Raw genomic sequence first — 13776 nt, forward strand, 5'->3', positions numbered from 1 at the left:
TAAGTGAGTTTTTGAGTAAGCAGTTGGTTAGGTAAAAGAGAAGTTTAGGGATTGTTTTGAAGTCCATTAGGACTTGTGAGAGTGGTTAAACTAGAAAAATCTGCTTTGTAATGCATAAAAGAGTTGGAGAGGGCTTGTTGGAGTGATTTTGAGTTTATTAAGGGATTTTTGAGTATTGAATCTTTAAAGGAGTAGTTCTATGGAGTAGGAGTTGGTTTAGGGTCTATTGTTGAGTCAATTGGAACTTGTTGGTGCAGTAAAACCAGTGACATAAGTGGTAAAAGATAGGTAGAAACGAGATTGGGTAGCTTAGATAGCTTAATTTGGTTTGGAGCTGCAAATTTGAGTTATAACAGTTTTTTCAGAGTTTTCTTAGGGTTTGGAGGGTTCTAGAGGCCTTTAAAAGTTGGGGTTAAAGTGTTCAAAGTGAGAAAAATGAGAAAAATGAGTTTGGTACCTATTGATAACGCTGACACACAAATAGGGCGCTGAGCGCCCATTTTCCAATGGCTAGGGCGCTGAGCGCCAGCCCCTAGGCACTCGAGTGCTACTGGATTGCACTGTAACAGTTTTGGGGAGTTTTTAGAGTTCCGATTATCGGTTTTTGACTTTCTTTAGGTCATTTTGGACCCTTTTGGAGCTGTTGATGGGGTTTCAAAGCTATTTTCCTTACCTAAATATGAGTATCAAGATGCCATGAAATTGTGTTATTGTGTGATTTCTGATGACGTGTATGGATGTTTCTATTTCTTTAATGTATGATTAGTATTCTCATGTATTGGTGTATTATTTGAATGTGAAACTGTATGGGCATATGTATGATTTCAAATGGTTTTCAAGGTTGGAAAAGAGAAATCCAAGGAGGAATATCTTATTAGGGGATTCATGTGTATAAATAATATAAATTGTAAAAATTGTAAGAAGCCGATATGGGGTTATCCTGACACTCTAATGATCATCCATGCTCAATTAGAGAATGACGAGTCATGTCGTGAGAGGAGCAAGAGCTTCTAGTCTGAGGGCCTTTCTTCATGGTGATAAAGAGCGTTTTAAGGACTAACCTTGTGTGGCAGCATTGAGTGGGTCAATTGTTCCACTACACAAGTGCAGAACCTTCTATGGCTCGATATTTATACTATATATTAATGGATTTGGCCAAGTCCGAGTCAGTGGTATGAATGGAAAAGATGTTTTGGATATGTTTAAATGGTGAGAGATGTTCTATTAATTGTGTAATTGAAATTGTATGTTGAATTTTCTTTTTTCATGTTAAACTATTGGCTTAATACCTCTTTTTGTCCCTCTTTATAAGGGAAATGTTTAATTTCGTCCTACCTTTTTCAAAAAGTTCAATGTGGTCCCACGTTGTGAAAAAAGTGTCCAATTTAATCCTTTTTTGTCACGGCGTTAAATATTTAACGATCCTGCTGACAGCGTGGACTGATGTGTGCAACGTGGCTTTTTACGTTTGTAACGTGGCAGTGACAGTGTTTTTAACTGAGAACGTGGCAGTGGGCAGTGATTAAAATTGTGAGTGTTAGGGTTTGGTTTGGGTAATTCGAAATCGTGATTTGGGGATAAGCATTTTGGAGGACCTGCAAATCCAAATTAGGTGATCTTGAAGGTGAAATCTGCAGAGGAAATCCAATTCCGCAAATCAAATCAGGTTAGAGGTTTTTCGAAAATGTTTTCATTGTTGTCGCGTTTGAGGGGGTTTAACTATGGGTGAAATTGTTTTCTGTGAAAAGTTGTCTTCTTTTGATGCATGATAGTGGTCCCATAGGTCTTACTTTAACTGAAATTAGTGGTCCCCCGTTTGCATTTGCAGGGTTCGGGTAGGGATGTCTGATGACATGTTTCGGGTAGTGGTCCTGTAAGACCCATGAAAAAAAAATATTTATAATAGTAAATTTTAGCATTTTATTAGTAATAATTTTAATGGATAGAAAAATGTAAATTTTTGGATATAAAATTATAGTAATTCTATAGGGAGAGCTTCAAATTTTTGATAACTTATTTAGGATTTTTTTTAAGAAAAGTGAATAGTGAATAGTAAATAGTGAATAGTGAATAGTGAATAGTTAAAAAAAAATATATTAAAATAAATTGTGGAAGAGAACACTCCACGTAGAATTAATCATTCAGAGATAAGAATGGTGAATAAAAAAATAATTTTTGAATAGTAAAAATGAATAGTAAAAGTGAATAGTAAAAATGAATAGTAAAAATGAATAGTAAAACTTTTTGGCTATAAATAGCCAAGGGGGGGAGGCTGAAGATTTGCACCAAAATTCTAGAGAAATTGTGAGAGAAGAGAGTTGGAGGAAATTCTAGTTGAAGAGGGGAAATTCTGGAAGTTTCCGGAGAACGGTTTGAGAAGAGGAAACTAAGTCTGGAATAGAGGTAAGGGGAGCTAACTTTGAGTATTTCCTTTTGTATTATCTTGAGTCTGGAATATGTTATATTATGCTTTTGTCTGATCTTAAATCTTGAATATGGAGTGTTTGGTTTTTGTATGATCTTGAAATGTAAATAAGAGTATGCTTCTGTGATGATATCCAAGTGTGATAGTTGTAAAATGTGATGTTGATTATGTTATGCCATTTGTATGTTATTAGTTGTTTATTTTTTTATTTTGGAAGGATTAGAAATTGTCTAACCGGCTCTGCCAGATTCAATTTCTTGTTTCTCCAAACATTTTATTGCTTTCCTTCTTTATTTTTATTGTATTTTGGAAGGATTAGAAGTTGTCTAACCGGCTCTGCTAGATTCAACTTCTTGTTTCCCCAAACTATTTATTGCTTTACTTATTTATTTTATTGCATTTTTGGAAGGATTAGAAGTTGTCTAACCGGCTCTGCCAGATTCAACTTCTTGTTTCCCCAGACATGTTATTGTTCTTGTTATTTAATTATATTGTATTTTTGGATGGATTAGAAGTTGTCTAACCGGCTCTGCCAGATTCAACTTCTTGTTTCCCCAAAAATTTTATTGTTTTATCTATTTTTTTATTGCATCTTTCTGGAAGGATGAGAAGTTGTCTAACCGGCTCTGCCAGATTCAACTTCTTGATTCCCCTAAATTTTTATATTAATATTATTTTGATGGTAATGGGAGCTAATTATTTTTGTATGAATTTATTTTATAAAATATTTGCATATGAATGTTGAACTGGTGTGCTCTTGTGAAACTATTTTATGACTTTTATTATATTGGGTATGATAACTGAAACTGTGAAATTGTACATGTTGTGATGTGATGAATTTAATCTGTTTTGAATGAGTTTGTTGGCTGAAATTGATCTTGTTGGAAGGTCTGAAGTAAGGGTTCTGAAATAGCTTATATATGGGTATTAAATAGATGTACATATATTGTTTGAGGTTGCTATGAGAGGAAGTGAACACATTAAAATTTGGCATTTCAAATTTAGAGCATAAGAGAACATGGTAGATAATTTAAATAAATCAATTGTTAATTATTGAGGGCCTTTCTTTGTTGGTAGGATAGAGGAACCTTAAAAACCTGAGTTGGCACATCCCTGATCATAGAGCAGCCCTGGCCTGGTCCAGTCAGTTGTGACTAGTCATATGTGCTGGCGTCGAAGGTGAGTTTGATGCGTTCAGACATCTGGGTCCTCTCCGGTGACCAATTGGGGTAAAAAAAAAAATCTCTACTAGGATGAAAATAAAATAAAACAAGTTGATTGTAGATGCATAATATTATCATGGTAAAAATTTCATATATATTTTATTTATCATTACATTGAGCCCAGACTTTAATATGTAGTTCCTAAGATATGTTGATGTATTTTGGTTGATCCATGATCTTTGTTTGGTGAAAATATGTTGAGTTATACTCGTTATGGGCAAAATGAGTTTATAATATGAAGCATGATATCTGGCAATATGTTTAATTTATTGATACCAAAACGGGTTATTATGAATTCATGATTAAAGAATGAACATGATTGAGTTAGGTGGATAAGAGGGTATGAATTGTTGGTTTTTATGAAATGTTGGAGTGGATATGAGAAATCATTACTTATGAAATGATGTTTACTACCGGGAGTAGTATGTTCGAGTTATACCATGAGAGTTTGGTATGAGCAAAGTGACACCTAAGGTTTATGAAAGCAGGCAGAAAGTGGTCTGACCATAAGGCTTTGACATAAACATATGATTCGCAAGTTTTATAGAAGCAGGCAGAGAGGGGTCTGACCATAAGGCTTCAGAAAGTAAGACATAATATATAAGTGAGGCTTAAGGAAGCAGGCAGAGAGCGGTCTGACCATAAGGCTTCATGAGTAAGCATGGTACACTTGTAAGATTTATGGAAATGAGAAAGATGATTTTGATAATGATGAATTAATGACATCGGAATAATGATATTTTATCAATTGCAGAAATACATGATTATAATATTTTTATTACAAGTTTAATGATTTTATGATATGGTTGGCTTACCCTTATTTGTTTGTACTATGATCATATAACTCATGTTATATGGATTAGATAATGTTGCAGATGCGGTTGAAAAAGCTTAGAGATGAGAGAGATGCGGGGAAAAACTTTCAGGGATTTTTGTAAAAAGAATAAATTTGTATTGGGAAGATTATGTTGTGTAAAACTTATAAGTTGAAATTTCAATGGTGAAGACTATATTGTTTAAAGTTTGTAAGTTTGGTATTGTACTTTGGAGTAATTGAAATAAAGTTTGATTGTTTATATGAGATATCAAATTAATTTAGTCTCTACTATCAGTAATACCCTTTAAAATATTTGGGTGTTACAGGTCCACCATGGTGGGACCTTGATTAAAGAAGTCCCCTTTAATTATATAGGCGGAGAGATAGTTAATTGGGACGTAGACCCCGATAAATGGTGTTATTTTGGAGTATTAGGTTCACTTAACCATTGGGATACATGGAAGTAGAAGAATTATATTACAGTGTCCAACATGTTCTACATAAGGTTGATGATGATAAAGGAGCTATGAACATGATGAATGTGGCTAAGTATTTGGGGGAAGTGAACCTGTATGTTGTGCATGGGGTGAACGAAGCAACTATCTTAGAAAATGATGAGAATGAGATTCTTTTTCTATGTGAAGGTCATGCAGAGAGTGGTGAGGATAGTGGCGTAGGAGGAGACGCACATGTTGAGGGTGGTGAAGAAGGAATGAAAGACATAGTGGAGGGTGCAGTGGAGGTTGAGAATGAGTATGCAGTGGATGTTGAGAATGAGGATGCACGGGATGTTGAGAATGTAAGTGAAGGATTGGAGGTTCACAGTGAGGATTTACTAGATGTTGAGCATGACGATGCATTGGAGGTTGAGATGGAGGATTCAGTGTATAATGAGGATGTTCAGCATGAGGATGCAGAAGATGATGAGGTTGCAGTGGAGGTTGAGAATGAGGATGAAGTTGAGGATGTAAGTGAAGAAGCATTAGAAGTGGATAATGAGGCTGAAATTGAGGTCGAAAGTGAAGAAGAAGTGGAAGTGAACAGTGATGATGCAGCAGGAATGGATGATCTGAGTGGTGATGAATACGTGGATGATGAAGACAGTGAAAAAGAAACCCAACAATGTAGGGGTTTGTCAGATGATGATTGGGAGTCTGATAAGCTTTTAACTCCTGAAAATAGTGCAAGTGAGGAGGATGACAATGATGATACAATAGATGTAGGTCCTTTCTCAAAATATGCAAAGCAAAAGTCCATGGCAGATTACAAGTAGGAAGTGGGCACTATTTTTACTGACAGGGAAGAGTTTAAGGATGCTATTAGAAGGTATGTTGTTCATGCTGGGAGGGATCTAAAATTTATCAAAAATGATAACCGTAGGGTGAGGGTGACATGCATGGGTGGCCAAGGTAAGTGCCCATGGCTAGCTTATTGTGGTTATTTGCCGTCACGAAAAATTTGGCAATTGAGGAAGATAATTGATACTCATAGTTGTAGTAGACAACTTAATATTAAACTGATGAATGCTAAGTGGTTAAGTCAGGAAATAGATAGATCTTTAGTTGAGAATCCTAGTTTAAAGGTGAATGATATTCGTACTAAAGCATTAAGAAAATGGAATACAAATGTTTCAATATCCAAGGCAAGAAGGGCAAAGTTAATTGCCACAAGACAGGTTGAAGGAGATTTCATAGAACAATATAAAAGGGTGTACGACTATGGACATGAGCTGTTGAGGTGTAATCCAGGGTCAACAGTGCAAATTAAAGTTGACTCTCATAATGGTGACCCAATCTTTCAAAGAATGTATGTTTGTCTCAAAGCTTGTAAAGATAGTTTCATAAGTTGTAGGCCCATTATATGTTTAGACGGATGTTTTTTGAAAGGTGTTTACAAGGGGGAGCTGCTGACTGCTGTTGGTAGGGACCCAAACGACCAAATGTTACCCCTTGCCTATGCAGTAGTAGAAGTGGAGAACAAAGACACATGGACATGGTTTTTGCAATTGTTAATTGAAGACCTCGGGGGCAGTCAAGTATGTGGAGGGTGCACATGGATGTCAGACCAGCAGAAGGTATAATGTGCAGCTTATTTTCATTTTTAGTTAATGATTTTGTATAGGATATGGTTTTATTACTAAATTTAATTGTGCAGGGGTTAGTCTTAGCTATCCAAGACCTTTTGCCTTGGGCAGAACAAAGATACTGTTTAAGGCACCTCTATGCAAACTTTAGGAAAAGGTTTGGTGGGCAGGTATTAAAAAATCTGATGTGGAGTGCTGCAACCACCACATATCCCCAGGCTTGGGAGAGAGAAATGCTGAAAATTAAAGAAGTCAATGTTGAAGCATATAAATACCTCATAGTCATTCCCCCAAGGTAACCCATTAGCCATTATATACACATTACTGTCACAGATGCATTGTAACCCATTAGCCATTATATACACATTACTGTCACAGATGCATTGTAACCCATTTGAGAATTTTTTTTTCAACAGGTTTTGGTCAAGGTCTCGCTTCACAGCTCAACCAATGTGTGATACCCTTGATAACAACATCACTGAAGCTTTCAACAGTGTCCTCATTCATGCAAGAGGAAAACCAATTATCACAATGATGGAGGATATCAGAGTGTATCTCATGAAAAGGTGGGCCACTAACAGAAGCAAGGTGGCATCTATGGACTTCACAATATGCCCAAAGATAAAGAAGAGACTTCAGAAAGAATGTAATTTGTCTAGATTTTGGCTGCCAAGGTAATCTTATCACCACAATTTATTTACATTTTGTTAATTACGTTCATTGATGTGCTTTATTTCTTTCAGCTGGGCTGGACGAAAGATTTTTGAGGTTAGCCACACTTCATCTGTTGGGAACAAGTTCACAGTGGATCTGGACACCAAAGAGTGTAGCTGCAGAAAGTGGATGATCAGTGGCATCCCATGTTGTCATGCAATTGCAGCAATGAATTACTGTAATGTTAATCCAGAAAATTTTATACCCACTTGCTTCAGAAGATCCACATATGAAGAGGTGTATGTGTCCATAATTTTTCCACTCAATGGTCCCCAACTATGGCAAACCACAAATTTCAATGATGTACTACCACCACTGATAAGGAAGTTGCCTGGGAGGCCAAAGAAAAAACGCAAGTTGGAGGCATGGGAGTTAACTAAGGACGACACTCAAATGCGTGTTGGAGGGCATAGGAAAAAGTGTACCATTTGCCGTCAGACAAAGCACAACAGGAATAACTGCCCTTTACGGCCCCAACCAACAGAAGCAAACCACCCACCAGAAGCAACCCAACCACCAGAACCAACCCAGTCAACACAAACAACCCAGTCGCCAGAAACAACACAACCAACCCAGCCACCTCCAACTTCCCAATCATCCCGTCCACCAAAATTCAGAGTCAGAAGAAAAAATAGATAGATAGATGAATTGGTTTATTATGTACTGTACTGTCTTTATTTTCGTAACAGACATGTATTGTCTTTTTAGATGAATTGGAGGTTACATGTATTCAATATCATGTACTTTGGTGACAAACCTGTACTGCCTTTATTTAATGAATCAAAGTGCTTTCATCATGTTTTGGTCAAAGCTTGTATTTAGATTTGTAATATGTGCCATTAGTCCTCAGTCATATGCATTATTGGGTTGACCTGTTTCAACATTTTTAAACCAAATGGGGGACTGATTCGAACATTTTCTACATTGCATTGCATAATTGATGTTACACCAACCAAAACACCTTCGCATTGTCAACGTACTTTTTTCAAGCATCCAAATACATAACAGGTATTAAGCCAACTTATAACAAACACAACCTAACTAAATCAACCTAACCACAACTTCAAAATTACAAGTTCAACCACAATACACACACACAAAGCTACAACTAAAAACTTCATAATTTTCTGGATTTTCTGCAAATCCTTCACTGCATTTTCCAGCTCACTTATTCTCTTCATAATTGTGCAATCTTTTTCATCCACGTTGTCTTCACAACACCACTTGAAAAAGTTACAGCAGCTCCCAATTGAAGATCCACCCTGTTATTCACCATGTTAGGGAATGTATGAACAAATGCATCAAATCAACTAAACAAAACATTAACTGAGAAGGGTATACTTCAAACCTTGTAATGAGGACAACCCCAAAAATTTCTCCCAGCATTCTTCGTAGTTCTGGCCACTTTCATTACTGCAATATCACCACAGTAACAAGTAGGGATTAACCCACCTCCCCTACAAGCACCACCATGGGACGAACGAGAAGATCCTTTGGCCAAGCTTTTCGAAAACGAAGAACACCCTTGGGAACCCATTCTCAATCCCCAAATCACGATTTCGAATTACCCAAACCAAACCCTAACACTCACAATTTTAATCACTGCCCACTGCCACGTTCTCAGTTAAAAACACTGTCACTGCCACGTTACAAACGTAAAAAGCCACGTTGCACACATCAGTCCACGCTGTCAGCAGGATCGTTAAATATTTAACGCCGTGACCAAAAAGGATTAAATTGGACACTTTTTTCACAACGTGAGACCACATTGAACTTTTTGAAAAAGGTAGAACGAAATTGAACATTTCCCTTATAAAGAGGGACAAAAAGAGGTATTAAGCCTAAACTATTTTATCACTAGCTTACCCTTGTTATTTTGTCTTTTACAATAACCACCTTAACCGGTGTGAGGCTTAAGAAAGAAACATCTTTTCAGTTGATTCAGTTGATTGAGGAAAAAACATCATGCTTTTCTCTTCTATTAATCTCAGGTTCTTTATTTTAATAATTTTATATGGCAATGTTAATATCCGTACTTATTTATCTATATTTTAAATATTGGTATGCATATTTACTTACACGTATTTGTACAAAAATTAACAGAGTAGTTGATAAATCTTTTAAAATACGTGTAATCGTATAAAAAATATTTAATTTGAATATCACGCCGGTGTGCATTTAAAGAAATAAAAGATGATTTTTTTTCTCAACTCCAAAATATTGTGATAATGTAAAATCTTATGATATTAGTCTCTGAAATTTAAAAAAAACGCTAAATTATTTATTATCACCTTTTATTACCGACAGAAAGAGAGGTTCGACATTCAATCCATTCTCCGTTCTCTTGCTTCTTTTTTCCCACTCCCTCTCACATCACAAAATCCTTCAAACGTGTGCTGGCCTTTCTGTTACGTGTCCCCTTGCCCATTTTCTATATTTTTGTACCAATTGCCACATGTCCTATTCTAACTAATTCTGCAATTGATTCATCTACCCTCTTTTCATTGTCCTCTACTTTATCAATTGTTACAATTCCTCCTCCATTGAAAATAACCTTGTCCTCAAGGTTAAAATCAGGAAAAGTTGTTGTCAAAGTGTGATGATCTTCCCATGTGACTTGGGATCTATCCATACCTTCCCATAGGACTAAGTGTTGTTGAACTTGATGGGTGCCTCTAATAATGACGCGTGTCTCTAGTATGGAAGCATGTTGTATTACGATTTCCGAATCAACTGCTGGTATGGGTAGAGGAACTATGTTGTATCATGATTGTCGTGTTTTCTGGCAATTGAAGCTTGTAAACCACGTTTTCAATCCTCTGCAGAATTGTAAAAGGGCCGAAGTATCTCAGGCCGAGTTTCTGATTTTTTCGCAAGGCCAAGGAATGCTGCCGATACAGTTGTAGCTTCACCAAAACCTTGTCCCCTACTTGCAATTCAAGTTGTTTCCTCTTTTGATCAGCATACTTCTTTTGAATTTGCTGAGCTCAAGTAAATTTGTTTTCAATTTACTTAGCACTTCATCACGAATGAGCAATTATTCCTGAACTGTGGGGGATCCTGGTTATTGGGAACATATTTGAGCAACTTGGGTGAGTCTCTACCATAAACAACCTTGAAAGGTGTCATTCCATTACTGGTATGAGAGGCTGTATTGTACCAATATTCAGCCCATAGAATGAGCTTAGACCAGTGTTTTGGTTTGTCTAAACAAAAACATCTCAAATACATTTCAAGGCACTTGTTAAGAGCTTCAGATTGGTCATCCTTCTGGGGTGGTAAGTTGTTGACATTTTCAAAGTTGTGCCACTCAACATGAATAAGTGCTACTAAAACTAACTTATGAAAACCCTATCCTGATCAGAAACTATTGATTTGGGAATTCCATGGAGTTTAACCACCACGTGTATGAAGATCTCAGCTACTTGTTTGCTCTTAAAATCACTTTTAAATGTAGCAAAATGAGCATATTTTGAGAGTCTGTCAATGACTACCAAAATTACAGTATAACCATGAGAAGGAGGAAGTCCTCTAATGAAATCCATTGCCAAATCTTCCCAGATTAAATTAGGAACAGGTAGTGGTTGAAGTAATCCCACAGGAATAGTATTAGCCGTCTTAGCTTGTTGGCACACTAAGCGTTGTTTAACAAACTTCTAAATATCATCATGCATACCAGACTAATGAAATTGGGAAGCAATTCTCGCTAACGTGCGAGTGTAACCAGCGTGACCACCCGTTATTGAGCTATGATACTCCTGCAAAATTTGAGATATCAAGTCCAATTTAAGAGGGACCACAAGTTTATCTTTCCAAAGTAGCAGTTTGTCCTACAGCGTATAATGTGGACCTGGAAGTGAGTTACTGATGCATTTTTGTACTATAGCTGCAATTTGAGGATCTTCCAGTTGGGCCTTTCGTAAATTCTCAATGAATGTACTGTGAATTTGACACAAAGCCATGAAGGATCTAGAAAGAGAATCTGCTGGAATGTTCTCTTTGCTTGGCTTATACTCAATAGTGAAGTCATAACCCAATAGTTTTGGCAACCAGGTTTGTTGTTCTGGAGTTTGCAACGATTGATCATTCAAAGATCTAAGACTCTTCTGGTCTGTTCTTATGATAAACTTGTGGCCCAATAAATAGTGTCGAAATTTTGAAATAGCCTCCGAAATAGCATAAAATTCCCTGGTATAAGTCAATTGCTTATGCATCCTTGGGGGATAACTTCTTAGAAAAAGAGGCAATGGGATGGCAGTCTTGACTTAGAACAGCACCAATACCATGGCCAGAGGCATCAGTTTCTAAAATGAAGGGTTTAGAAAAATTCGGAAGAGCCAACACTGGAGTTGCAGTGATTCTCTTCTTCAGTTCTTGAAAAGCCGTATTAGTAGTATCATCCCACCCAAAACTGTCTTTCTTGAGAAGATTAGTCAAAGAGGTTCTCCTGTAATAGCCAGTGAGGCCCAACAATCCTCTAAGTTGTTTGAGGTTCGTTGGAATTGGCCAATCAATCACAGCCTGAATCTTCTCTTTATCCATAGCAACTCCTCCACATAATGTATGTCCCAAATAGTCAATTTGATTTAACCCAAATGAACATTTGGATAACTTTGCAAACAGTTTATGCTGCTGTAACAATTTTAAAACTTCTTCTAAGTGTTGTAGATGCATTGTCCAACTAGAGCTGTAGACAAGTATATCATCAAAGAAGACAAGGACACTCTTCCTCAAAAGTCCTTTGCACACATCATTCATCAAACTTTGAAAAGTTGTCAGGGCATTAGTGAGCCCAAAAGGCATTACCAGCCGTTCATAATGTCCCTGGTGTGTTCTAAAAGCAATTTTACATATGTCTTCTTCCTTTACCAAAATCTGGTGATAACCAGATCTGAGATCGATTTTGGAGAAGAATCTAGCACCATATAATTCATCAATTAACTCATCCACCGTGGGAATAGGGAAACTATCCTTGATGGTAATGGCATTTAGAGCCCTAATGGCATTTAGAGCCCTATAATCAGTACAAAACCTCCAAGTGCCATTAACCAATATGATGGGAGAAGAGAAAGGGCTATTGCTAGGAGAAATTATACCATCATCCAACATATCTTTCACCATTTTTTCAATCTGTTCCTTTTGACTATGGGGATATCTATAAGGCTTAACTTTCACCGGTTGAGCACCCTTAATTAAGGGAATTGAGTGGTTGTGAAGTCGGGATGGAGGTAAACCAGAGGGGATGGAAAAGACTTGTTTGTACGTGTGCAACAGGATGGCCAGATCAGGGGCAATATTTGTTGGCAAGTCTAGAGGTTGGTATGTGGAAAGTGTGGTGAAAGAAAAATGGAGGGAATATAATTCAGCAATGGCTTGAGTTTGGTGGAATGTTTTAAGGTGGTGGCAGTGAGCTTGTGATGGTAATTGAGTATAGTCCCCATATAAAGTAATGAATTGGTTGTTTAATAAAAACTTGATGGTCAGCTTGCTATAATCTGCTATGTGAGGGCCTAGAGTTGAGAGCCAAGAGGCTCCAAGGACCGAATCAGCACCCGAAACTATAAGGAAATAAACTGGTTAAATGAAAGAATTCCCTTGAATCTTCACCTCTAGATTATTGACAAGGCCTTCAGCATGAAGAGCATGACCATTCCCCACCAAAACTTTAATTTCCAGAATTGGCTCGACAGGAAACTTTAAGTAATGAACAATTCGAGGTTGCAAAAATTATTGGAGCTACCACTGTCAAGGAGCACCTGGACTTCTACTCCATTGATCAAACTATTAAACCGCATAGTCCCCAAACCGGAGGCACCTTTCAAAGCATTATAAGACAAGTGAGGTTCCAACAAAACTGGAGATTCCAAGTTTAGCTCACTTGGAGCATATTCTTGTGCAGGTAGTACTTCCTCTTCTTCAAGTTGCAACAGCAGGTATTGCCTATTTGGACATCTATGTGAAGGAGTGAACTTGTCATCACAAGTAAAACATAGTCCTTTTTATCTTCGAAGTTGCATTTCTGCAGAGGTCATCTTTTTTATGGGTGTGGTATTGGTGGGACTAGGTAAAAGTGGGGGTAAACTGGTTATTTTGAGGGATTGAGAGAGATTTGGGTTGGTGGCTTGTGTATTACGACTAAAGGTATTGTGGTAGGTTTTGGGCTTGGGTATATATTTTTCGAGTTTGGCCAGTGACACGCATCTCAGTAATGTGGTTGGATTTTGAGCAAGAACATCACGTCTAATATCAAGTTTGAGTCCTCCCACAAAGCAATCCAATATGGCTTTAGCAGTAATACCCTATACTCTATTAGCCAAGGTTGTGAACTTCACATAGTAATTTTGAACAGAATTTTCCTGAGTCAATTTGAATAAACTAGATCTGATACATTTATAAGGAGAAGATCCATATTCCAGTTCCAGAGCTCTAGTAAAAGCAATCCAAGTTGGAAAAGCATTATCACGCATTTGCATTTAAAACCAAGGAACTACCTCTTTATAAAGGTGTATGGCAA

The 13776-nt window shown here is 37.1% G+C and overlaps 1 protein-coding gene across 1 annotated transcript; it reads left to right on the plus strand.

Moving 5' to 3' along the window:
* Window positions 1-6733: 6733 nt before the first annotated feature.
* On the plus strand, window positions 6734-7901 carry LOC148202167 (uncharacterized). Its single transcript, XM_088109540.1, has 3 exons — window positions 6734-6843; window positions 6977-7222; window positions 7292-7901. Exons 1-3 carry the CDS (start codon window positions 6734-6736, stop codon window positions 7899-7901), a joined length of 966 nt encoding a protein of 321 aa, XP_087965666.1.
* The last annotated feature ends 5875 nt before the right edge of the window (window positions 7902-13776 follow it).

This window comes from Vigna umbellata, chromosome 3, assembly GCF_029865625.1.
Source record: "Vigna umbellata cultivar VRB3 chromosome 3, Vumbellata_1.0, whole genome shotgun sequence".
Lineage (NCBI taxonomy): Eukaryota > Viridiplantae > Streptophyta > Magnoliopsida > Fabales > Fabaceae > Vigna > Vigna umbellata.

Coding starts and splice junctions, on each gene's coding strand:
- LOC148202167 (XM_088109540.1), top strand. CDS start 6,734: ATGTGGAGTGCTGCAACCACCACATATCCCCAGGCTTGGGAGAGAGAA. Junction 6,844..6,976: donor CTCATAGTCATTCCCCCAAG/GTAACCCATTAG, acceptor GTTTTGGTCAAG/GTCTCGCTTCACAGCTCAAC. Junction 7,223..7,291: donor TCTAGATTTTGGCTGCCAAG/GTAATCTTATCA, acceptor TATTTCTTTCAG/CTGGGCTGGACGAAAGATTT.